The following is a 27949-nucleotide window of genomic DNA, read 5'->3' on the forward strand; positions in this document are numbered from 1 at the left end:
ATGATCAAAAGTTTGTAATTTAAGCAGCCATAGTGCAAATAATGCTTGAGGTTTATGTTTGTGTGAATGCATAAAGTGATCTCAAGTGGTTATATATTTCCAGGACTGGGCTTTATGCAGATGCTCAGTATTGTGTCTTGATGTGATGCTGAAGTGTTGAGTGTGTGGTAGTTATGCCTTTTTCTACCCTGTGAAATCTTTGATATTTCATAACAGTGGCAACAACAAAAGGTTTGCTTTTTAAGATGGCTACTAGTCATTATGCTTAGCATTTTATGCTTAGCACTAATATTACACCAGGAATTACCTTAAACCAATGTAAGATGAGAACAAAATATAAAGATTATAAATCTGTGCAATATAAACTACATTCACTTTATTCCATAAATGATTTGACTAATCATTTACCAAAACACTTTTTTTTCAGTGTAAATTGTATTGCATGAGTATGTCTGAATATACTGAGCACTGCATAAACACACTGTACATAGACTATCACAGTTTGATTTAGTATTGAAAATGGAATGGGATAAACTGTATTAAAAAGGTGTTTGTATGAGTGAGTGTGTGTGTTTGTGTGAATGTGTGTGCTGGAAGAGAATGCATTAAGTGTATATTATTATTGCATATTTATTTTAATTAAAGTAATATCAAAGGAAATTAATTTTATCTGTAAACGTGTACAAGTGTGTATGTTAAAGCAGACTGAGGTGTAATTTCGAGGATAAAGGTATATGAAGTCATCTTATTTGTGTACAGATAATATATAAAATAAAAATCGGAGAAATGTGAATATTTATTGCCTATAATTATAAATAAAAATATAGTGTTCTCGCAATGGAAAACAAACTTGGTCTTGTGTGTGTTTTTTCTTCAGACATTTTGAATAAGTTTAACATGACTGACTAGTACACTGAATGAATAGGTGTGTTCGACTGCATGCGTCGTGACATCAAAGTACCGCGAGAGCGAATCGAAGGCTGTGCTTTCGATTTGCTCTCGCGGTACTTTGATGTCATTACAACAACAACATCAAACATTTGACGCTACATGAGGTCAAAACACATAATGAGCTTATTGATGTTTTGCCACTAGTTGTCGCTATCATTTTTGTTTTCGCACTCTGCTGACCTCTCCTGCGCAAATTTTACTCACTGGAACTACTTTTCCAAGAAAGAGGTGAAGTATCACTCCGCGTCACGTCCGCTCATCTACCTGCATCACTTGTACAACTACACAAAATTCGACATTGCACATTGTGAAATTTACATTTTACATACGTGTACAAATACGAGGTGTTTTCTGTTATGTTTCGGATATGCATTTATCTCTGGTTCCATTTAAACTGACGCGTCCAAGGGACTAGTTTACATGTAAAGAGAAGCGTGGACGGATGAGACAGTTCTCGCATCCAGTCAAGCGCGTGTTTTCCCAACTGAGATCAATGGATCTTGAGAGAGTTGTGCTTTGGTCGTGATGAAACCAAGATGGCGTGTAGTTTAGACAGGATGAACGGGGGATAGGTGACGAGGAAAATAACACTGGGAACAACGCAGATTTCGTGTACTCTGACGAAACGGTTATTATAGCGAAAACGTCAACTTACACGGGACGTTTAGGAGTTGGTAGATGAGAAGATCTCCGCGGTTATCATCCTCCTTACCGACCGCGAGTGTGTGTATGTAAGTGTGAATGCGAGTGTGTACGTGCGTGTGCTGGGATGGGCTGATCGAGGAGGCCGCAGAGCCACTGCCACCCAGAGACTGACCCTCTGCCGAACAATAGACCCTGTGATCGTCTTACAAGACACCCGAAAAACACAAATAATAAAACACAGCGGCTTTTTAATCACTCCGAGGCGACACCGAAGAACACAGTGAGTGAAGAACTCACACAAGTGCAGAAATGTAAGATTCAGATACAAACAGATCTGTCTGCTTGTGGTAAATATGTGTTCATTAGCAAAACCAGGTTTGTTAGATGGTGGTTTTGTCGTGTAGGTGATCACTAACTGCCACACTATCATATAACGTTATATATCTGCGATATCAAACTTCATTATCTTAAGTTAACGTTACCTGATGTTTAAGTTTATTTTTGAAAGTCAAGTCATCAAGCCCCATTGTAACTTTTTATTCCTTACATAGTTCAATATATTGATAATGTGTTGTTGTATCAGTTGTTTTTTGGATGTGCAGTCAGTTTGCTGACACACAGATGGTGAGGCTTTATTGTTTTGGTGATTAGCTGGACCGCTAACCAGCTGCTTTCATAAAAACACTTTCCTATCAAATCCCCAGTCCGGATCATTTTTACAAATCGGTCATAAAAGAGTCACTTTACAACATCTTGGTGGTATGTGCCATCATTTTATGTAGATTTTAAAGTTTTCTCGACTCTCGTGCGAGCTTAGGCCGGTTAGCAAGCTAAAGCTACAGGAAATTTTGGATTGTGTCTTTTTCTTAAAACCTGACGAGGTTCTTTGGCGTTTCGCTTTTAACACTATCTCGTTAATTTAAGTTAGTGTCATTATGTCGTACTGCTATCTAGGTCGATGTACGTTTTTTTTTTAGACTCAGCCTGTCGTTGATTTAAAACTTGTTTTGTTTTTGTCTTTATGTTACCATATAAGAGTGTTGAGTGATTAGACACCATTTCTGTGCTGTTGATGGATTATTATAACATCTTTCAGACCGAATAATATTTAATTTATATCAAAGGTCTTTTTGATGGAGACAGGATAGGCTGAGCTTTATATTTGATAAACACTTATCAGTCAGTATCGGTAGTAAGTATAATTGTTTGCGACAAGCTTGGTAAAAAAAAGCGTGTGCGAATAAGTCACGTGGTCGTTTTGTTGCCGTTTCAGCGTTAAAATGGACGATATTACTGATTCATACAGTGGATGCTATTATAGATATAACATTTTAACTAGCGTTATTAAAACTATTTAATAAATGTTTGCAATATGCTTCATTTAACCCAGTCAAGTCAGTGTATTTTTTGTTAAAGGTTATTTGTATTTTTGAGACTAGGCCTAAATTAACACGTTTGACTGCTTTTCCCTATTTCGATGGACATGAATACAAAGCCAGAGCCTAGGTATTTCTGAAGTTGGAAAGGATATTTTATTTACTTTACATTTAAATTTAGTTATGTCACAGATGTTTTTAACCAAAGTAGCTTACAAATGAGGAACGTCACTAGAAGTTTACCCAATAAGGGCAACAATTTTGTAGTCACACTTGACTGTGCTTGTCTTTACATGGTTCAAAGTACTTGAGACAGGAGACTTCTTTGTTCGATAACTTGTTTGCTAGTTTGGGGGCTGTATTTTCAGGACGTTTCGCACCATATTTTGAATAGTTTTATGCACTTGCTTTTGTGCTATCTACCCAGACAGCAGCCGACTCTGGGCCAGATCCGCATCCAGTTCTTGCCAAAGTCAGCAGCTCCGGTGCGGATCCGGCCCGGAGTCCTCTGCTGCTGTTTCGGAAGCTAGGCTAGGGTATGGTGACCTGAACTTTTTTTCTCATGAAAGATGGTGTAGTTTGATCATGTACATGTTTAGGAACCTAAACCAACACAACGAGAACTAGCAAGAATTTGATGAACATATAATATGTGCCGACTCGAGAAGTTGGTTCTCAGTTTTGACAGATGTGGGGTTTAGTGGCTTTTGCATCTAATCTTCTTCTGTAATTGATTATGATTCCTTAATTCAAGTTAACCCTTATGTTTCCTTATAACTTTTTTTTATTCAGAGCAATGGATGGAGGTGACGAGTTTGTTCCACCTCCCGAATGTCCAGTGTTTGAACCATCATGGGAGGAGTTTGCAGATCCGATGGGATATATTGCCAAAATCCGTCCGATAGCAGAAAAGTCTGGAATATGCAAGATTCGCCCACCACCAGTAATCATATTATTTTTTTAAGCAAAGTTTTTCCTACTTTGAAATTTTGGGTTATTTTCTATTTTGGCTTTTGTTTTGAAATTTATTTTTTATTTTTCTTTGGCAACAGGACTGGCAGCCACCGTTTGCCGTAGAGGTCGACAGTTTCCATTTCACACCACGTATTCAGAGGCTTAATGAGCTGGAGGTCGGTTCTGAATCTTGTCAAATTCTTCAACCACCAGTCTTATTTTGTAACACATGATCCACTTGTCTTACGTTCACCACATAATGTAACACAACTGTTTATTTTCAGGCTGAGACGCGAGTGAAGCTAAATTATCTGGACAGAATTGCCAAGTTCTGGGAGATCCAAGGGTCCTCCTTGAAGATCCCCAACTTAGAACGACGTATTCTTGATCTGTTCAGCTTGGCTAAGGTTAGTACTACAACTTTTTCTGAATTGTTTAATAGACTTCTGAGAAGATTCATGGTTTTAGTTACACCTTTGGTTGCCAGACAGACATGTTGTTCGAATTGCATGTCCTGTTTCTTGCCTAGGCACGAACTGATGACAAAGGGGTTAGAATGAAATGTTTATAAATATTTTAAAATCCAAATTATAGTATAAAAGTAGATGAATAGAACCTCATAACATTTCAAACTTTGTCCATTTGTTCTTTTGTCTAATGATAAATGTAAGATCCATGTTTTGGATGTTCTGATTTATAGGCTGTTTCAGAGGAGGGGGGCTTTGAGTCCGTGAGTAAAGAAAGACGGTGGGCACGTGTGGCACAGAAACTCGGTTATCCTCCAGGCAAAAACATCGGCTCTCTTCTGAGGTCACATTATGAGAGAATCGTATATCCATTTGAGATGTTCCAGTCTGGAGCCAGTTTACCGGTACAGTGTTTATCTTCTGTTAGTTCAGAGGTTTTTCCAAAACTAAGATAAGAATATTCTGATATTAGTCAGAATTCCTGGTATAAAAATATTATCTTTACCAAATTTTTCTACCTAATCCCAGTTGGTTTCTTAAGTCTTCTTTTATCTCGCAGGGGTGCAAACTTGTCACCTTTCGCCGAAATTAGCCGTTTTTCATCCAAAATATTTAATTATTGTGATTCGTGGGGTGAGGGGGGGTCTTGCGACAGGGTGGCAGTAAATTAAATTATGAAAATTATGTCCAGCTTTTGTGGTAACAATGTCAAAACAGTAGCCAGTTTGGCAGGTTATGTTTTACAATTTATATGCACCTTATTTGCTGCCGAAGTTTAAGCAGTCTGTGCAGATTGAGCGCACACACTTAACTCGAAGTATTTTCTCATTCGAGGTTACCCGCCCACGTCACGTTGCTTTGTGCGTGGTCACAAAAGTGTAACATTTGTACACGTATTTAAGCACCGCAGTTTTAAATTAAGCCGTTGAAACACAAACAACAGTGCTATATGCGCTCGCTGTTTCATTTTGAGAGGACCGTGCAAGCCACACATCCGCTTCTCACTGATTTGATCGTCGAATTGTACACAAGTTTATTGTACACAAAATTAGTATTATGGCTGTGAATAGAACAAACCCTGAATTATTTGTTTATGTGTACTGAATAATACGAAATACAAATTTATGTAACACTTCACAAAAAGGTTGTATTTGTTCACTTTAGTAAATGCATAATGAACAATATAATGTGTATAAACATTTATTAATTTTTGTTTATGTCATTACAGTAATTGATGTTAGTTTGAGGTGCATTAACTAATGATAACAGTTTCAAATTCTAAAGATATTAATAAATAAATTAAATACAAGTTATACTTCATATATAGATATATATGAACACTTGTGTCTTTGTCACCTTTTTCACCCCCTGATCTTGTGTGTTTTTCCACTTTAAAAATTGTTGTGTAATAACTGGAAAGCTCTCTCGTGTTTGTGGAAAATAACAGCAAAATTGAATTTAAGATGTAAAAATATATAACTGCAAATCTTGCTGTGAGTTGATGTCTGTGTTTATTCTGCGTTTATAGCCTTGTAAGCCCAGGCCTTATGAAAGTGAAGATATAGATCGGGAATACAAACCCCACTCCATTCCTCTCCGTCAATCGGTTCAGCCCTCCAAGATAAGCACTTATGGACGAAGAGCCAATCGCCTTCAGCCTGAGGTGAGTTACGATTTTGTGTCTTAATATTCTCAATACATGTTATGTACATGCTGTTATTGAATCTCACAATCAGCATTATTTTATTTTATTCAACTGTAACAACTGTGAAACATCTATATGAAATATTTAAAACTGAATTGTGTGTGTTATGTTGAAATCAACGTATACTTTTTCATAATTTACACTATTATAAATAAAAGTTTTTTAGCATTTTAGATTATTGCAAATCAGATTTTGGGCCAAACCGTACTCTTTTAATGTTCTTAATGATTGCTGACACATAACTTGAATCTTTGCTTTAAATATTTAAAAACTGTTTAGGGTTTAATGGATCCATCCAAATATGTGCTTTTCCTGTTTTTCTGAGATTTGTATGAGCGCTTTTGGACAATCAGCACTGCCCATGCTCTCAAGGCACTTCCTAGCATGCTTTGCTCTCTGTGCTATCAAAAGGCATTGGTGTTCGCATCTTTTCCTCATGCTTTAATAGTTTGTTCTTTGTCTCTCTACTTTCTCATATAAAATTTTCACTAAATGTTCATAGCTTATTAGTGCCATAATCATCTCAAGCATCATTCATTGCAGCAGTTTCCCAGTGTTATATTTTGCGGGTGTTTGGTGTTTTAATTTGCCTACCTGTTAGCTTGGTCAATGGATTCATAGCATTGTTGATAATAAAATAGCACCAAATACGCACACGTAGACACATTTGAGCTTTCTTTAATCTGAGAAACAAAACCTCTTGATTTCTCTTGAAGTAATTTTTATCATAGTTACAAATGCTTTATTACAACAACTAAACAGCTAGATGGAATTACTTTTTTTTTTTTTTTTTTTGCATTAATTTATACATGCAAAGAGTTTACTAGGGTTTTTATATGACTTCAGATCTGTGGAAAATTTGTGGTCGTTTTACGTACAATAAAAGTCAATGGTAACTGAAGTGCCATTTTCCCAACAAACCTTTTACTCATTTTGGCCGTTTAGTTACTTGACAACAGCGTTTTTGGAGCCGCATATACAAACGTTTAAAAATGAGTGTCAGAATACAGGTTTTTGAAAAATATGCCACTGTAAACAACAAAAATGCGAATTCATGAAAATGGTGATGTCATACACGTGACATCCCCAACTACTGGCCTCGCATGTGTATTACAGTGTTTTAAGTCGTTTAACGTGGTGTAAACAGAAATCCTATGATCAGTGTTGTCCTCTGTACTCGAAAAACGCAAAGGAATTTTAGTTTTTAGTACACCCTTGTTGTGTAAACACCCCAAGGCTGTTAATGGCAAAGATTTTGGCCTAACATTCCTTTCTGGTCGACGGAAGAAAGCCAGACAGGTTTGGCACAGCAAGACGGTGAGTAATCGATCGATAAAAAGGATTCATTTCTGTATCGTGTCTATGAAAAGTCCGTCTTTACATTTCAAAAGTGGCACAGACTTTGACTGTCGTACATGGTTGTTGTTTTTATTTCCCCGCTGTGTTCTCTCTCTGGAATCCATTTTGTTATGGTTGTTGTCTCCCCATGCAGGGTCCAGAGGATCCAACCCACCACCCTCTTACAACCGGCTCTCAACACATCTCCTCGGTACTGCCTCGCTCTTGCTCTCTCTCTCGACTTCTCTGGTTTCTTTTCCCTTTCTTTCTTTCGCTTTTGCTAACATGGTGATCTCTAAAACACCAGTTCGACCTTTTGCTGTCGTTCACGCTTAGCTGGGTATCTAATCTATAGTAGGAAAATCAAACTTGTTTCTCTTCTCTCTCTGTGCATCCATCTTACCTCAGTCATCTAATGCACTTCGCTTGTCTTGCCAATGTTGGCTTGCATTTCCTCTGGTGGTGGATGTAGTTGCCCCTCTTCGGGATGCTTTTTATTTACTAATATATGATCTTGTTTATTGCTGCTGCTTTCTTGATGGCTGGTTCATACTGTTCAATCTGTGTTCATTTTGTCATCTCAAGTTGTTTATTTTTGCTTTAGTGAAAATGTAGCGAAAGCTTTGTGTTATGGAGTATAAGTTAAGGTTTTACTAATGTAACATAGAGAGTCATTCTGCATTTATTGTTTTTTACAGACTTTTCCATGCTGTAATTTTTATCCTTGATTCTATGTTTTTGAAATGTTTAAGCAGTTAGCACTGGTCGTACATTAAGTACAGATTAAAATTTTGCTGGGGCAGAATATAGCAGCCATTTTTTATTTTTTCATTGCAAATATTTATTTAACATTTCCGATTTAAACTTCATTTACTTACCCTCAAGTTGTTCCAGTTTCTTTGTTCTGCTGAACACAAATGAAGATATTTTGAAGTCAATGGTGCCCCAGATCTGTTTGGATACAAACAATTTTTAGAAAATTTTCATTTGTGTTCAGCAGAAGAAAATACACTTTTGCAGGTTTGTAACAACATGACGGTGCGTAAATGATGACAAAATTTTAATTTCTGTGTGAACGATCTCTTTGAGTTAAAAACTGCAAGTTGGGTAAGCCTGAATTATTTTGTAAGCTTATTGAACTGACAGTTCATGAAAAATGGGTAAATGTCACTGTATGTAGCATAATTTAAATGGTGCCTGTATTCTTCATATTATTTTTTTTTAATCATGCTATGTTTGCATAAAACATTTTGGATCCACTTTTGATTATAGAATTTTTTTTAAACTCAAAATGTATGTAAATTAAATATAGATCAGTTTTCAGTTATCATATTAGTTTTTACCACATCGCCCAGCCCTGTTAGTAGTAAATCCTGACAGATGTGTCATATCTTGCTTTTCAGTGATTATTGAACTGTTAAACTGTGAGCTCTGGCACGAAACTAACTTCATGCATGTGTGCTTCTGCTTAACGGTCTTTAATAGTGCCTCAACCATTTAGCTTTTTCAATGATACATCTGGATTGTTTGAGGAAAGTGAAAATGTTTTGCAAAATCAAAAATAGTAGAGACTAAAAGAAAGTTACTTCTTCAGCATAAGGGCAACCTAATGTAAAATCCATGTTTAGTATACAGGAAGTCACGTTCTGTGCCAAACCAGGTTTTAAATGTGAATCTGACTAATAAACTTAGTGGAAAGAGGAAGGCTCTTTGAAGCTAATCTGTGTGTACCGAAATAACTTCACCTCTGTTCCATTGTTTCCTTACTGACTTTCACTTTCATCCACTAGCCGGAGCCTACAGAGGAGGACATAGAGAAGAACCCAGAGCTTAAGAAGCTTCAGATCTATGGGGCAGGACCTAAAATGATGGGCCTTGGTCTTGTAGCTCGAGACAAAACAAGAAAGAAAGGTTAGAGTTGTGGTTTTGATGCATGTTTTGGTGGTCGTAAGGCAATGACTTCGCTATATGAAAAAATATGATCATATCCTTAAAAACGTGACAGTTGTTTATAATGTTACATGATTTATTTGCAGATGGTGAATTGACACAGATGGTACCACAGACAGTAATTGTGAGGGACAGCTCAGCCTCATCTGTTAAGGAGGAACCTGCAGACACACCAGTCACAAAATTAGACCCTGACATTCCCCCACCGCCCCCAAACCTCATCATCAAGGAGGACGTTGATGACGATAAAAGTCGCATTGATAAAGACCCCGTCGATGAACCCTGCACTAAGATGACTATGAGGCTCAGACGCAACCTCAGTAACCCACAGTTTGTAAGTTTGAGGCTTATTGTCCACTTCACATATTTATTTGGTTTTAGTTGTGGTCCTTTATACAGCACCCAGGTAACCATCTACAATAACATAGCTTTGTGGAGAAAACATTTTATAAGGAGAGTACCACAGACATTCAAACTAAATATATATTTTAGATAAAGATTTAAAGGTATAGTAACAAAAATGAACATTGAATGAATTGCTGGGGAGCACATACAAAGCTTACTTAGGAAGCCCCATAATCTTTGACATAATTTTTAGGGCTCAATAAACACTTGCCTAACATCTATACATGGACATCAAGGGAAAACGAACACATTTGTATCATATGGTGACTTTACATTTATTTAAAAAGATTTCAAGTTTTAGTAATAGTTAACCGAAAAAAGAAAATTCTCGTAATTTGCTCAGCCTCATTTCATAAGTTGAACATAGGGCTGTAACGTTTAATCTTGCAAATGCGCGTTTTCTCAATGAATGAATTTAACTCTTTCACCGCCAGCGTTTTTAAAAAAAGTTGCCAGCCAGCGCCAGCGTTTTTCATGATTTTCACCAAAGTTTAATGCCTTCCAGAAAATGTTCTTCTTTAATTAAATAAACATACAATATACCAAATGAAAGAACAGACCCTCTGCATTCAAACCAAAAAAACCGTTTCATCCTACCTTTAGTGGTTCTTTTGCAATCAGCTTTTGAATATGGGTAGGTTTCTGCAAAAACACCATATTTTGAGCAAATAGCAGAGATAATTACATTTTTGTGACGGACTTTTCATAGAGATCCCATTCAGAGCGATCTTTAAAACAGACACGGACATGCAGCAGCTTGCCATAGGGCAATACTTCCGGTTTTAAAAAGTTGCGGAAGGGTGCCACCTGGTGGATAATAGCGGTATTGCGGAAAGACGGAAAATCTCGTCATTGGCGGGGAAGCGTTTTCTCTTAATTGACAAGATATCTCGTCAATGGCGGGGAAAGAGTTAAATGAATTACGGTGGAATGCCACCACGTTCAAAAGCAAGAGGGCGATCTCATGCAGAAACTCCAATTGTGCCACAGAAGTAGCATTACAAACGCTATTCCAGGAAATGTCTATAAGAATATTTATATCGCCGTTCTTCAGATGTTTCAGGTATTTTCATGATAATAAAGAATATTTTGAATGATTTTGTTTAACGAGTGTTGCTTTATTAAATTTACGTTATAAACGACCATAATGATTTTAGATTGAAAAGGACTTCTTACTGACCAAAACCCTATAGCAGGGAACTACACTGCGACCAAAATGGTCGCATATGCGACCTTTTGAACTGCCGTTGCGACCCTAATTTTTAATGGGTCGCAAATGTGCTACCTAATGTTTTAGACAATATGCTATGATTTACTATGAGCATTTATTAAAACAGAAATGTGGATTTTAAGAATACGTTTTATAACGTGCTCTGAGCCTTCAACACGTTGGCTTCATTTTGCGTGAAAGCACGTCGTGTCTCTCCCTATCAGTGTGCGTTTGCGTGCTCAGCTGTTTCTCAATGAATTAGGTGCGACGCAAGTGCAGTGTCTTCCATGTTTCTGAACTTGAGCAGAGGTCTTTCTTCACGGAGGACGCGGGACCCGTATGGTTTCGGGTTTATATTTTAAATGTTCGGTCGGGTTCGGTTAGGTCCTAGTTTAATTACTTTGGGTCCCAAGTCTGATTAATGTTGTGTTTATAACCCGAGTCGATCGGAAAACGGCCATGAGCGCTACCGCGCTAAAGCTCGAGTGCAGTTTCAGCGTGCCTCCGGTTTCTATGGCGATGGTTCTTGTTACGAACACGCGCTGCATTTTCTTTCTCACATTTTTTTAATGATCTTATTATTAATAAACCATATCTTTTCTAAAACCATATCCATATTAAGTTTGCACAGAGATTGTAGCAAAAAAGCAATGCTAATGTCAAGCCCATTGCACTGAACGAGCAAAGCAATGTAAAGTCTGTCACCGGGACAGCAAGTAGACTTTTAAATCTGAAATACTGAGTGGATTAAGCTTTTTAAATCGGCAAGAGAGAAATAGAAAGATAGGCACTTTTACTGCTTCTGCTCTATCTAATAGAAATTATTACCATTATAACATCAGTCACATTTATAATCTATAGACCTGCACTGTCTATTAATATACTATACATAGTATTGTATTTATATTGAGTTTGATAAAAGGGGTCTAATTGCTTCATATATCAGTGCAAAACAGTTAGTGTTTTCGTGGTGCTTTGACAAACAGTGTCAGCTTTGTTAATGGCAAAGAAAGTTTGGGGTGGTTAGATTAAGAAATATAATGTGAAATTAATATTCATTTTCAATAAATCAAAGTATTGTGTTGTGTCACACATTATTAGTTCTACGTCACATGTATAGTAGACCATTATTTGTCAGTGGGTAATGATTGCCCTTTTCACCGGCTACCACCACAAGTAAATTTCAGATCTGTGGGAAACACTGCAACGTTTAAGAAAACAAGAAGGCATGAGGTTTAAAAGATGGCAAGTAAAATAAAAAGCATATCTGTATGCAATACAGTTTCATTATTGTTCATTATTATCCAGAGCGCCTTAATATAACTTCAAAAAAATATGTGCGACCAAATCATATTTTGCGCCAGTAACTGAAAATGTGGTAGCGCACGTGCCACCAGTGGAAAAGGTTAGTGTAGTTCCCTGTATAGTACATACAAGCTGTGCATGAAACACAGAATCGATTTTAGACAGGTCTTTTTAATGGGACACACGATTTATCATTACAGCCCTAGTTGAACATGTATACAAAATATTATTAAATGTTGTGGTATCTTAAACTAAACCCGTGAAGCTACATTGCAACTTTTGTAAATTATGTAGCAACTATACATTGGAGTAATCAGTTTTGTTGACTACGAAAATACGCAGACATGCGTGAAACCCGTCCATGCGTCACGTTATTATTGCATGCCGAACACTGACATTTTGTATAGATGTCACATGTACAGATATAACGCATGTATGTGTAAATCAGAGGTCGCGTTAACCAAAATTTTCCGTATTTGTTTTTTAAGCAGTGACGAAATAAATAGAAAGCCATCATTCAATTTAACCCATTACAGATTACACTGAGGGTAATTTATTGTATAATGATTGTTCAAATTTTTATCGCCGTTGTATTTTTGTCTTCATATTTGCCTGCTCAGACACGAAGGTCTCGTGTTTTACTGCCTCCGCTGTCACTGCGGAAAAAAACTAACATTCATTCATCTGCTTCATGTGATGTTGAACAGGTAATGTGATGCACAGCCTCTGTTCATCTGTTCTCTTCACCAAAAAATACACACATAGACCCCTTAAAAGTTTGTAAACATTGCAACGTCTCAGGTAGGGATGCTTAACGATTAATCGCGATTAATCGTTAGCAGAATAAATTTTTTTGTGTACATCATATGTGTGTGAACTGTGTGTAATAACTTTGTATAAATAAATGTACACACATGCATGTATATGTTTTAGAAATGTTTACATGTGTATATACATTTGTATATTTATGTATAATTTATATTATATATAAATATAAATACTTAATATATAAAAAAAATTCTTAAAATTATACATGAATGTGTTCATATTTATATATACATATTTATTATACACCGTTTACACATATGTGATGGGCGGCAGTGGCCTAGTGGTTCATGTAGGTTGTCTACAAACCGGAAGGTTGGTGGTTCAATCCCCGGCTCCACTGGACCAAGTGTCGAAGTGTCCTTGAGCAAGACACCTAACCCCAGCTGCTCCCGACGAGCTGGCTGGCGCCTTGCATGGCTGACACCGCCGTCGGTGTATGAATGTGTGGGTGAATGTGAGGCAAACTTGTAAAGCGCTTTGGATGGCCATAGGTCCGTTAAAAGCGCTATATAAATGCAGTCCATTTACCATTTAAACAAAAACTTTTATTCTGCTAACGATTAATCGCGATTAATTGTTTAGCATCCCTAGTCTCAGGGTGGGCGGGGCTTAGCTGGAGGCAAAAAGAGCTGCGGGCGCAATGTTGGCAATTCATCATCCTTTTGGATGGATTTATAAACATGGATGCAGAAGAAGGTTCAGAACTGTCTGAATATGTACAGTCACTGATTTTGCGGGACTTTCACAGCTATTTTTGTAAATTCACTCGATTTTGTGTGTACTGCAAACACAAGCATTATTTATGATCATTTCCATCCAGTCTCTGTCCACGGCGTATTGCATTCAACCACAATTGTCGTCTTGATTTCTGTGAAGGAAAGCCTGCCGGGATCCTTTATAACTTTAGTTTTGAACCAAAATTGCTGTTTCTTCTATTCTGGCAGCCAAAAACACAACAAGATGACAAAGTCAAAACCTCAAACTTTTAGCGCGCCTGCGATGAGTTCCTACTTATGTTTTGGGTGACATCACAGTGACGTAGAGAATTAAGGGGTCTATTTGAACTTAAGTTTTACGTATTCGTCATGTAAGTTCATGATTAAAAATAAAAAGTGAATGAAAACAAAATTATCACCACTAAAATATGAAATGACAGGTAATAATTAATTATGACACAATTTATATGTCAAAATGACGGACAATGAAAATGTCTAACGCAACCTCTGATTTAAATGCGCCTCAATCAGTAAACAGTCAGGGATGCATAAACCCCAAGGATTGCATTTTCAAAATAAAAGTTTAGTCTAGCAATATTATATTGGCCATTAATGTTGGATTTGGACTAAGGTTTTGAATGTTTATTGTTGCATTTTATTTTTTCTCAATGAACATATATACGACTCATTTATTTAAACTTAAGAATGTGATTTTAGGAGCAAAAATCTTTGTCCACCACATCCTAACTATAACCTCTCTTATCAGGTGGACTCATTTGTATGTCGGATGTGTGGACGCGGGGACGAGGATGAGAAGTTGCTACTCTGTGATGGATGTGATGATAATTACCACACGTTCTGTCTGTTACCTCCACTCACTGACCCACCCAAGGGCAACTGGCGCTGTCCCAAATGTATAGCAGAGGTGAGAAAGAGCTGAGAAAATATTGTTGCTTTTGTTAGAAAATCAGTTAAACACGTAAAAAAAATACTGTGTAATGCATAAACACTGAAATATGCTATCCAAGTGTGAGTGGGCTTGTAATTCTCGGTATGGACATTCAGCCTAAACGCACATTCTCTGTGTAGGAGTGCAAAAAGCCTGCAGAGGCGTTTGGTTTCGAGCAGGCCACGCGCGAGTACACGTTACAGAGCTTTGGCGAGATGGCCGACACCTTCAAAGCCGACTACTTCAACATGCCTGTCCATGTGAGTGTCCATACTGTCACCCCATACACACATCAGTTTATTTGTGGCACGGTAGCAATGTCATGTTTTTGTGTATGGGATTGTTTCAGATGGTTCCCACAGAGCTGGTGGAGAAGGAGTTTTGGAGGTTGGTTAGCAGTATTGAGGAAGATGTAACTGTTGAATATGGGGCGGACATTCACTCGAAAGAATTCGGTAGTGGTTTCCCTGTCAACAATGGGAAGAGACATTTATCACCGGATGAAGAGGTTATTTATTGTTTTTAAAATTTCTCTCAATTTTGGTGCACAACAACAAAGCAGTCACATTAAAGTCTCCCTGTCCCTGTTGTAGGAATATGCCCGCAGCGGTTGGAATCTAAACGTTATGCCAGTGTTGGAGCAGTCAGTATTGTGTCACATCAATGCCGATATCTCGGGCATGAAAGTGCCATGGCTGTATGTGGGCATGGTTTTCTCTGCTTTCTGCTGGCACATAGAGGACCACTGGAGTTACTCCATCAATTATTTACACTGGTAATACACAGAAGGGTGTAACATTAAAGTGTTTCTAAACTCATTCATAAACGTTTAAATATTGAGAGACCCCTGCATTTTGTTATAGATTGTTCTAGATGATTTTATTGATTTCACACGTCTTTTTGTTTTAGGGGTGAGCCAAAAACATGGTACGGTGTACCATCCTCATCTGCAGAGAAGTTAGAGGAGGTGATGAAGAAACTCACACCTGAACTCTTTGAGTATCAGCCGGACCTGCTGCACCAACTCGTCACCATCATGAACCCAAATATACTGATGTCCCACGGAGTGCCGGTTTGTGACGCACACAAACGCTCTTTATTTATATTATTAATGTGTACCCATCTCATTTATCTTTATTTACCTTTAAATGACAGGTGGTACGGACCAATCAGTGTGCCGGGGAGTTTGTCATTACGTTTCCTCGAGCCTATCACAGCGGTTTCAATCAGGGATATAACTTTGCTGAAGCTGTTAACTTCTGCACTGCAGACTGGGTAAATACAGTGCATCTCCTTATCTCAAAGGGGTCATGTGATGCGATTTCATGTTTACCTTTGTCTTTGGAGTGTTAAAAGCTGTATGTGCGTATAGATAATCCATAAACATGCCCCCACATATCTACATCACCCCATGAAAAGATTTGCACTACACCGCCCAAATATATATGCAAAGAAATTAGGCATAACTTTTATTCTCCCTATAGTATTGTCGCTGCCGCCACCATGTTGGCAAACTCTGTGTATTGGTAAGGGTGTAACATTACCGACATAATCATCTAATCACAATGCCCTGGATGGGTGGCCAATCATAGCACACTTTGCTTTTCTGAACGATAAGCTTTGTAAAAAATCGACATGGCTTAGAAAGATGGGGCATATAGGAGCAACAGTGATGTACGCAATGTGGAAAATAACGTGTCGTAATGACCTAAACACATTGCATTTGACCAAATACACAAAATAATATTATTTTTAGCTATGTCATAAGACAGTATGCTCAAGGTCTCTCTGTCTTTCTGTCTCTGTGTCAGCTGCCTATGGGGCGAGACTGTATTGAACATTACCGGCAGCTGAGACGTTACTGTGTGTTCTCTCAAGAGGAGCTCACCTGCAAGATGGCTGCCTGTCCAGAAAAGCTGGATCTGAACCTCGCAGCTGCCACACACAGGGAAATGTTTATCATCGTGCAGGAGGAGAGGAAACTGCGCAAAAGCCTACTGGAAAGCGTGAGAGCGGGATGAGAGTTTGCATAAAGGGGGCGGGCCGCTTGATTAGAGATTGATAATGATTGGCTGATTTATATAGCAGGATAAATAGGAGTTAAAAATATCTGTAGGAAACTACAGTACAAGTCAGGGACAAGTAAAATGGTGAGGGGAAAAAAGTAGCTTTTTTATTGAAGTTTATGCTCTGGTCACTTCCATTTTGTTTTAGACACATTACGGGTTTTCACTGTAATTTAGTTTGCATTTTTACACCTGTATTTAAAAGCCAAAAGTGCATGTTTATCAGTCTTGTGCCGTTCCTGGTTTATTAACAACTAACTGGTTTCTTATTTGCTAACATTTATTTAGTTTCTTAAGTTAATTTTTTTAAAGTCAAAAACTACCTGCTTTGAATATATGCATGGATAAATTAATTAAAATCATTTTTATGTTCAGATGGTGCCCATAATACCCATAAATGCTGTTTCATTAGTACTCAAGTCTCTTTGAATGCTGATTGGCTATATGCACTCTGATGTCATCTCTCAGGGCATAAAGGAAGCGGAAAGGGAGGCCTTTGAGTTACTGCCCGATGATGAGAGGCAATGTGACAAGTGTAAGACCACCTGCTTCCTGTCGGCCCTTGCGTGCTCGAACTGCACCGAACGTCTCGTCTGCCTCTACCACGCCCAGGACCTCTGCTCCTGCCCCACTGAAAAACTCTACCTCAGGTAAAATTATACTGCAGTTTAAAGGGATAGTTCACCCAAAAATAAAAAGTGGCATTTACTCACTAACATGTTGTTCTACACCTGTATGAGTTTCTTTTGTTGAACACAAATAAAGATATTTTGACAAATGATGGAAGGCACACAGTTGACGGTACCCATTGACTTCCATATTATTTGCTTGTTCTACTATGGAAGCATACCGGTCAACATTGGGATTTGAAAATTAGGGAAATTCCCCCCTCCCTGTTTTCACTACCATGCAAAGGAATGGATGGGTATATCGTATGGCTCTCTTGCATATGATATGTTACAAAATACTGCCGTATGCATACATCAAACAAGGGCAGTGGGATTTTATAAAAAGATTTATAATATGGGAGAAATACGGGAAATTATTTAAACTGGATATTGCGGGATAGAATGGTAAAATACGGGAGAATCCTACAGGAGTGTAGACAGGTCAACTGTACAACAAGAAACTCATTTTTTGTAAACTATCCCTTGAATATGCATTTCAGTATTCTTACTGGTATATATTTGTAGACCTGTAGAATCACAGGATTCATTGGTTCTCTGTGCAGGTATCGCTATACTTTGGACGAGCTTTTGGCCATGTTACATAGGCTTAAAGTTCGTGCTGAATCTTTTGACTCATGGGCCAACCGAGTGAAGGAAGCCCTCGAGCGGGAAGGCGGCAACAAAATAGGTAACAACATTTACTGTTGGAAAGCATGACACACTGCAGGATTTTTTTTTTTCGTTACAGTTCAGTGGAGTATTTGGACAATTAGTCGAGTAGTTTAAAAGAAATGCTACAGTCTTTGATCAAACATGTTTGTTAGTGGGCCTTCTAATTGCATTAAGCAGTTTACCCTACAAATTAAGTTTTTTTATAATTTACTTATCTTAATTTTGTAAATTACTTCCTTCAGTTAAACACAAGTTGAGCTTATTTAAACAAATAGGCTGTTTACACTTGGCATTAACATGCGTTTTCGTCAATCGGATCACAAGTGGACGACGTTAATGCCAGTTGTAAACGGTGTTCAAAACGTTTGAACGCGTCCACTTTCGACCACTTTCAACCACATCCAGAGGTAGTCGAAACCACTTTCGATCGGATCGCTTTTGAGTTGCGGAACGCAAATGTGGTTGAATGTGTTCGAACAGCCACACGCGACCGCCTTCTCTCCACCCATTTATCTAATCTGAGATATTAAACACAAGATTTACATCTTTTTTCGACTTCTGGCTTGAACAGACGGTGAACAGCGCTATTTTTAGCCTTTCATTGATAAAACTAAAGCGGCTGATCTCTGTAGTTTCGTTTTGAAAGCATGTGAAAGTTGCGCGATCCTATTTCATCAATTGCGCTGAAAATTCAGAGAAAGCTCTTACATACACACGTACAAAACACTGTGCAGCATGTATAATTGCTAAACAAGCAGTGGACACCGACATAATATTAGTTTGCGTCCATATAAACTCATAATTACTCCCGCTCGGGTTTGAATGACAGCACAGAGACTTGCCCATCATCTCACAGACCACCCCCTCACAGTATTCAGGACAGAAGCGGTCGAAAGTGGACAAAAGAGACGGATTTAAATACCAGGTGTAAACGTAATGTGTCTCTCTCGTCCACTTGTGATCCGATTGATGAAAACACATCTTAATACCAAGTGTAAACAGCCCATTAATCTCATTGGTCTCGCAACAAAGCACAAGACAACTATTCACTAGACACACGTTAAGAGTTAAGAAAAGTAGTCAACATCCTCTGTGCAAAATAGGTATCACATTGATGCATACAAAAAATAATGTAAACTGAAAGTCAAATGTATGATTTTCCTAAAGTAATGTCACTTTCTTCAGGAATTAAAGATCTGGAGGTTCTGAAAGCAGAGGCAGCTGAGAAGAAGTTTCCCAGTAATGAGCTCCTCCAGCGTCTCAATGCCGTTCTCACGGATATACACAAGTGTGAGAGCAGCAGCGCGGAGCTCCTCAGCGGCAGTCAGAGCAGAAGAATGAGTCTGGAGGAACTGAGGAACCTGGTGGACACCATGCAGAACCTGCCATGTGTTATAACACAGCTGAGGGAAGTGCAGGTAAGATTAAAATAATGCATTTCACTCCCAGATATTGTGTCCTAACCTGACCTACAGTAAGCTAAAGACATCTGTGAGCCTCCCATAAAAACTGTACTCTGTTCTCCACCAGGCTGTTTTGCAGAAAATCGAGGAGTTTGACTCACGTGCACAAGTTCTGGTTAACAGCACCAAGGGCGAGTGGAAGCAGCAGTCTCCTCTTCCCGCACCACCTGAGATCCAGGCTCTCCTGGAGGAGGGAGCATCTCTGCCAGTCATTGCTCCAGCGTGTGAGCTCCTGAGCGGGCTGCAGGAGCAGGGTCGCTGGCTGGGAGAGGTCAGGCGGACGTTAGGACCGGAGGGGAGTGAGGTGACTCTGGATGTGCTGAGGAACCTGATGGAGGCGGGTTGTAATGTACCACAGAGCTTGTCAGTGGAGACCGCCATGGCTGAACTGCAGGAGCTACTGACCATAGCGGAGCGTTGGGAGGAAAAAGCTCAGATATGTCTGGAGGACAGGTGAGTTCGTTAAAAAACCATAAGCATCCAGTTTTGTTTGTCTTCCTCTCCTGCTATAAATCTTTTCTGTGTGAGCAGGCAGAAACATCATCTTTCTACACTGGAGGCCATCGTGAACGAGGCCCAGTTAATTCCAGTCCAGCTGCCAAACATCCTGTCCCTGCAGGCCTGCCTGAGTCGAGCTCGTGCCTGGGTCACTGATCTGGAGGAAATCCAGGTAGAAGTTATAGAATAAAAATATTAAAAAATAATAAAGTTTTACTTTAGCGCAGTTAACAACACAAAAGCATAGATATGACACAATGTGCATAACTTGTCCTCTCTGCGGGCAGAACGGTGAGCACTACCCGTGTCTGGATGATCTGGAGGGTTTGGTGGCCATCGGGCGGGACCTGCCGGTGAAGATGGAGGAGCTGAAGCAGCTGGAGCTACAGGTGGCAAGCGCTCATTCCTGGAGAGAGAAAGCCAGCAAAACCTTCCTGAAGAAGAACAGCCAACACAGTTTACTGGAGGTGATGAGAAAGATGCTTCATGTTGTCGTCTTAAAGGGGCTATAGTTTTATCTTTTCCTTGGATTCCACTATAATGGTTTACCGTGTCCAGTTTTTTATTTGACCGTCTTGGGCTCTGTTGTTGCATGCAGGTGTTGTGTCCATGTGTTGAGAAAAGCAAGAAGAGGGAGAACTCGCTAGACACAGAAGCAGACACGGACGTCAACGTGTTAGGTCTCACTGCTCAGGACCTCCGAGACCCTGGAGCTATTGTAAGTTTACGTGCAATTGATCTTGTCACATGCAAATAAAATCTGGAAATGTGCAGCTTTGACCAAAGAGTTTTTGTCATCTATACCAGGTAATGGCATTCAAAGAGGGCGAGCGTCTGGAGAAAGAAGCCCTCCTCCGCCTCCAGCAGGTCAATTTAGCCAAACCCGGCCTGGGAAAAGGATCCAAGGATGACCAGAACGACAGAAAAACAGAAAGGAGAAAAAGCGACTCCATGGAGACTGACGCGCCCCTTAACTCGGACAGCCCTATGCTGCAAAACGGTGGCTCCTCCCATTCTCTTACCTCTAGCCAATCAGTGTGCATGTGTGGTGGTCCACCCCACCCGCTGCTTCATCGGTGCCACCTTTGCAAAGACTGGTTTCACGGAGGTTGCGTCCCCTTTCCGTCACTTCTGGCCTCCCCCGACACAGACCCATCTAAACCACTTTGCTGGTGGGAGTGGAACACTCGTTTCCTTTGTCCGCGGTGCCAACGATCCCGGCGGCCACGCCTGGAAACTATTCTAGCACTGCTGGTGGCGCTGCAGAGGTTACCGGTGCGTCTGCCAGAGGGCGAGGCGTTACAGTGTCTTACAGAGAGAGCCATCAACTGGCAAGGCCGAGCCAAACACGCACTTGACACTCCAGAGGTGCAGGCGGCACTAGAGACACTGCAGCAAGTAAAGGACGAAATGCACAGTATAAAAGAGGAAGATCAGGAGGAGAAAAAGAAATATAATGGAGAGGCTGTAATAGTGCTGTCGGACTCAGAGGAAACAGAAGACAGTGTTATTGATCTGACAGAGGACGTGAGCTCGCCAAAAAAGAGTGAAGAGAAGGCTACTAATGGCATACAGGTGAGGGAGATGACTGTCATTCATAAAACTCTAGTACATGTGTTTTATTTGTTACAGATTTAAGACAGTTTTATTATGCTTTCATTACTGTTACCAGGGCCCTATGAAATCCATTAAAAAATTCCAGATTCTTTTTCTTTACATTTTTCTTTACATGTTTTTTGATTCTGTGGTTCCCTTATTACGGATGCACCGATGTATCAAACGTATTGGCAGAAAAAAAAAACATTTTCCCCACTATTGTTTTTAAATAGTCAGACGATGAATTGGTTCATAATGACAACAGTGTTGCACCAGTGTTTCCCATACATAGGCTCTACTTGGGCGCTGCGCCCAGGTAAATTGCGACCCGCCCAGGTAAAAAAAAAATCACTTTACGAATTTCCGTATTTTCTGAACTCGACTGGATGACCCGTGTTTGAGAGAGAGAGAGAGAGAGAGAGAGAGAGAGAGAGAGAGAGAGAGAGAGAGAGAGAGAGAGAGAGAGAGAGAGAGAGAGAGAGAGAGGTCGGGTGACCGTGAAGATGATGCACGGGTCATAAACTCCAGCGCGGCAAACTGGATCAACTGCTGCAGCACATATTACGGAGCAGCCAGGGAACACACTGCGACCAAAATGGTCGCATATGCTTATGTGCATATGTGTTTATAGCATCTAAGTTGGCTTCATTTTGCGTGCAAGCACGTTGTGTCTCTCCGGTTGAGTGTCCGTTCACGTGCTCTCTGTTTCTCAATGAATTGGGCGCGACGCGAAGCAACCTCAGTGTCACATTGTATCCTTTCATGTTTCTGAACTTGAGCAGAGTTTTACCATTAGAGGTCTTCACTGAGGACGCGGGACCCGTACGGTTCCGGGTTTATATTTTAAATGGTCAGATGGGTCCGGGTCGGTCCTAGTTCATTACTTCGGGTCCCAAGTCTGATTAATATTGTGTGTAAAACCCGAGTCGATCGGAGAACGGCCGTGAGCGCTACCGCGCTAAAGCTTGAGTGCTGTTTCAGCGTGCCTCCGGTTTCTATGGCGATAGCAACTGGCTCTTGTCACGACCACGCGCCGCTTCATTTTCTTTATCCCATTTTTTAACAATCTTGCTATTAATAGACAATATCTTTACTAAAATCTAAACAGTTTGCACAGAGATTGTAGCAAAAAACAGTGCTAATACTGAATGAGCAAAGCTCTAGCTGACTCAGGATATAAAAAACGCAAAGCTGTAATGTAAAGTCTGTCATCGGGACAGCAAGTAGACTTTTAAATCTGAAATAATTAGTGGATTAAGCTTTTTTTAATTGGCAAAAGAGAAATAGAAAGCAGAAGCAGTAAAAGTGCCTATCTTATAGAAGTTATTAACATTATAACATCAGTCACATTTATAATCTATAGACCTGCACTGTCTATATAGGCTATAGTATACATAGTATTGTATATAATTGAGTTTGATAAAAGGGGTCATCAAATTGCTTCATATATCAGTGCAAAAACATCAAGTGTTTTCGTGGTGCTTTGACAAACAGTGTCAGCTTTGTTTATGGCAAAAAAAGTTTGGGGTGGTTAGATTAATGAACTATAATGTGAAATTAATATTAATGTTTAATAAATCAAAGTATTGTGGTGTGTCACACATTATTAGTTCTTTGTTACATGTATAGTAGACCATTTTTTGTCGGTGGATAATAATGATTGCCCTTTTCACCAGCTACCACCACAAGTAAATTTCAGATCTGTGGGAAACACTGGTTGCACTCTTTATGATCTGCACTTAACAAAATCATTTGAAACGAGTAAATGGCAAAACTATCGATATCTGTCAAGTAAATGAATATCAGTTTCGCACAGATTTTTTTTATCGGTGCATCCCTAGTACTTATGGTTATTGAGTTAATGTTTGTGCTTATGGTAAAATATCACTTATACAGTTTGGGTACAATTCATTAAATGTTTACATTTGAAATGACATACTTGTGAGTATTCCAACAAGAGGAAAATATTTGGTACATGTAGACAAAGATATTGGATTTAACAAGATTTGAGTACTCCTATTACTATAAATAGGGGACAATGCAACGCTCAATGGCTGCTTTAGTTCTGGCTAGATGGGATTCAGTTATGGCCAAATCTGATGAGGGTCGGATTAGGATGAACAGGGTTCTCACGGGTTCTTGAAATCCTTGAAAGTTTGTGAATCAGGGGGAAAAATTCAAGGCCCCAAAAGTTTAAAAAAATATACATGCATAGATACAGGTGATTGAAAGAGCTTGAAATTATTTTATGCAATAAGTTTTCTGGAAAAAAAGCCATATTATTTTCTGTGTAGTGTAGGAGAATATCATAAAATTCTAGACTTTTTAAGCACACGTGCTAAACTGTTCGCTTTAAATGCTTATATCTTCTGTACTTCCCCATGGGAAGGGAACGAGTTGTGCGTCCCTGTAACACAGTCTGGCAATATTTCAGATAGTGATATACTATGCATGCACGCATGTGCACATGAACACTGATGCATATAGGTCTTATACATAAAGCATACATATATTTTGAAATATAAAAATTAGGGCTGGGAAAAGATTAATCTCGATTAATAGCATACAAAATAAGTTATTTTTTGCATAATATATGTGTGTGTACTGTGTGTAATTATTGTGTATATTTAACCACACACACATACATATATTCATGTCAGATTTTTTTTATATAGAATATAAATAAATAAATATATATATAAACATGAATGTATGTGTATTTATATGTACATAATAATTACACACAGCACACACTCATATACCGTATTATGCAAAAAATCACTTTTATTTTGTACGCGATTAATCGTGATTAATCTCGTCCCAGCCCTAATAAAAATGTAAACGAGGTTCAGATATACAGATTTGAACAATCGTGTGTGCTCATAGGCGCCAAATTCTTTCTCTGCCGGTGGGTTGTCTTCACAGCGTCAAGCAATGCTTCGGTTTCGTAGCAAAGAAAGACGCTCTGAAGTGCCCACGCGCTTTGAAGAGGAGGAAAGCGGAGCGGTCAAATTTTTTGCAGGGTTTTAGACGCGATGTGAAGTAAATGTGAAGCAACTGTGCGTATGTGCTTTGCCATTTTGGTGGATGCTGGAGTTGAGCACCCAGGTGATCGGCGCATATCTGTGTGTTTATTGTATCACTTCCACTCATGAAACAACAAGTGAGAAACCGTTTTGGGGTTATAATGTTTCCAGCCACGCTGCAAACGCATTCTGATTGTGTACTGGTAGCGCAGATTGATACTTTTTCGCAACTTTGTGACCAAGAGAGAACGGCCGTTTCTCAATCGGAAGGCTGCAGCCTCCGGAGGTCGCGGCTGTATATGTCATTAAGCCTGGTTTATTTTTTTCAGACATTTGCAAGTCATAAGCATATTACAACAATGTATGATTGACAAAGAATACAAGTCAACTTTATAATTGTTAATGTTATGAAATAAGACTTGCAAATGCAACGAAACGGCCAATATCTTGCCTCATTGTTCCGCCCCCAAGCCAGCGGGTCATCACTGATATCAGTTACCTTCCCTTGCAAATAGCGCATTAACTCTGTGTCTGCTGGCTGTTTGTGTTAACACGAATCTGAAGACTCAATGGGCGAGATTGTACTTTATATTGATTGAGTGCTTGCCAACCTGTGCACATGCGCATTAGCTAAAATGACCTTTGAAAATGTGTTAAGTTTAATTTAAGCTCAAGAAACGGACATTATGGTTCATGTGATGTCAGATTTAATTGTTGGTCAGAAATATGTTATTTAATTGTGAAGTTTGCACATTGTTTTAGAGATCTGTTTTTTGCCATTCAAGTAGACAGGACTTTAGTCTCGCATGACTGAAATAACTGCATGGAGACGTTGCAAACATGGCCACCTAGGGGTGTGACTTTCCTAAAGGGACTTTGTTGTAAATAAGCAAGTTAATCAAAATTTCATCCCACACTACCCAGAGTTCTGTCGGTTTTCTGCATCATGAAAATCATAGGGCCCTTACTAGTAGCTTAAAAAACATGTTTTCCTAGAATATAAAAATTGGAATTGCAAAAACACTCCTGGGGCTGTATATAAGTAACTAACTGCATATTATTGCCTCGACTTTTGGGTTGTTGTAAAATACTCTATAGAATCAACACCTAAATACAGAGTACATTTCATTGATTTCCCTTTTTTTAAATGATACTGGAGAATTTAAAAGATGGTAAGAGTTCATTTAAATCATCATCTTTGTCTCTTCCTGTGTAGTCTGGCTGTGAGAATGGAACTTCAAGGAAGTCAAGCATTAGTGAGGTTACAGGTTAGTTTATTTATATACCAGTAACTGTTTCATGATATACGTTTCAGATGTGTTTACTGGTCCTTTCAACCTTGTTTACTATCTTTCGCCTCTCTCTCCCTCATCAGGGGTGGAGTCTTTGGTGTCGCTGGTGCCTTGTCTTAAAGGGCCGGTGCTCGAGCTGACATCATCCACAAGAACACAGCTGGAGGAACTTCAGCTAGAAGGAGACCTGCTGGAGGTCACGCTTGATCAGATGCACACAATTTACCGGATCCTACAGGCAGCATCATATCCACCCCGTGATGCTCTTCATACACTTATACAGGTAAGAGAGAGAGAGTCTCGAGTTGCCAGATTGAATTGAATTCTTACTAAAAAGCTTCAGCTCAAAACGCAGTTAAAAGTTATTTTTTCATTTTTTTTATACATGAAATGATTCTTGCCCTAAATTTTTAGCTGTGTTTATAAGTTACTTGACTCTGCATCATGTTTTGCAGATTGAACTGCAGGAGCAGAGAAGCTCAGGTCGTGGCAACAAGTCGAAAGACTCAAAGAGGAAGAGGAAAAGCCAGAAGGTTGATGGTGAACCTAAATCCACAGAGGCTTCTGAAAGCAAGAAAACCAGACCGGTCAAACACACATCGCTAGAGATCGATGCAGAGGTAATCAATCCTGTCTAACAAACCTTGTCAGCTTAGCTCATGAATATATTTATTAGTTTATGTAGCGTGTGCATGCCAGCTTTAGCGAAAGAGACTGCAGTAATCCAGCTGATTCCAGTAGCCATTACATAGCATATATGCTTTTGTGTGTTGCTTTGCCCATGTCTACCACACATGGTTTAAAGTAAAGCTTTGTCAGTGTTATAGTTTTCTGTAATGTTCTTCTGTTCTCTTTCAGATGTTGTGATGTCCTCCTGAAGCTGTGGAGGGGCAGATGGTTGTTGAATGGAGAACCAGAGATGGACAAATGCAAGGCTCGGGCTCCTTCTCCAGATTTAATAAGCTCACATTAACTTTATTTTCAACCCATCAAATTGACTCCCCATTTTCGTATACTAACCACTGTACCCCCTATCCTCAACCCCGCCAACGTTTTTGACACTTCACACCCCATTCCTTAACAGTGTGAAGTGCAGATCTCTGATCTTCAGAGGGATATGAGGGGATTTGTCCCTGCTGTCCTTATGATGTAAGTGTTTCAAACTGTGACTGTTAACACAGCCACGTGCTGCATAATACGATTTGTCCAGGTATAGACAAACAGATATGATGGTCGGGCAGAGGAGGATGTTTGGCAAGAGATGCCATGATATTACCTGTATTCCTTTTGTACTGAGTCTTGCATTTTGTTCAGGGAGGCTCGACGTTGTGAAATAAACTAGTACAATATTTTGGAAAAAGTGTGACGGTGAAGATAAAGGCATTTATGTTCTGGTGCTACTTTCCTAAGACAGGTTACTTGCATAGTCTCTTTCCTCCCTGAGTTTTGCTTTATCTTTGTCATTTTCTTTCTTTGCTTCTGTTGTTTTATGTTAAACTATCTGCTGTATCCTCTTCACAGAACTGTACAAAACCTCACTTTAACTCCATCTTTTGTCGCTGGGATTCTAATAATTATGTTATTATTGTTATATTATTATTATTATTATTATTGGTAATGCTATTGCAGACACGCACTGTCGTGAGTTTGTGTATAAACATTTTCATTTCAATGTTGCCTTTCTTTTCACTCTTGTTAGAAAAATAAAAGTTTAGAATTGTTTTAGGAGCTGTCTGTCTTTTGTGTTCTTCCTTTTACTTTTTTCTAGTTCACAAACTATTGTTGAAATAACTAGTGCTTCATTGATACTTGATCCCCTCATGTGTATATTGTCCACTGGACTAGCTTTCCATAAACCAAAGTATAAAT

The 27949-nt window shown here is 39.1% G+C and overlaps 1 protein-coding gene across 3 annotated transcripts; it reads left to right on the plus strand.

Moving 5' to 3' along the window:
• Positions 1-1372: 1372 nt before the first annotated feature.
• kdm5c (lysine demethylase 5C) lies at positions 1373-27805 on the plus strand. Of its 3 annotated transcripts, XM_065247484.2 has the most exons (29): positions 1373-1907; positions 3765-3915; positions 4025-4102; positions 4211-4333; positions 4627-4797; positions 5922-6056; positions 7591-7647; positions 9227-9347; positions 9473-9720; positions 12927-13013; positions 14617-14775; positions 14940-15059; positions 15149-15307; positions 15393-15574; positions 15709-15871; positions 15955-16074; positions 16611-16805; positions 17334-17515; positions 18097-18221; positions 19391-19623; positions 19736-20121; positions 20200-20338; positions 20454-20633; positions 20765-20884; positions 20974-21741; positions 26005-26056; positions 26164-26363; positions 26536-26700; positions 26939-27805. In XM_065247484.2, exons 2-29 carry the CDS (start codon positions 3769-3771, stop codon positions 26945-26947), a joined length of 4824 nt encoding a protein of 1607 aa, XP_065103556.1. In that variant the 5' UTR covers positions 1373-1907; positions 3765-3768; the 3' UTR covers positions 26948-27805. The 3 variants fall into 3 exon arrangements, with proteins under 3 accessions (XP_065103556.1, XP_065103557.1, XP_065103558.1); XM_065247485.2 differs by lacking the exon at positions 12927-13013 and having other exon boundaries at positions 1375-1907; XM_065247486.2 differs by lacking the exons at positions 7591-7647; positions 12927-13013 and having other exon boundaries at positions 1375-1907.
• The last annotated feature ends 144 nt before the right edge of the window (positions 27806-27949 follow it).

Source organism: Paramisgurnus dabryanus, chromosome 11 (genome assembly GCF_030506205.2).
Source record: "Paramisgurnus dabryanus chromosome 11, PD_genome_1.1, whole genome shotgun sequence".
Classification (NCBI taxonomy): Eukaryota; Metazoa; Chordata; class Actinopteri; order Cypriniformes; family Cobitidae; genus Paramisgurnus; species Paramisgurnus dabryanus.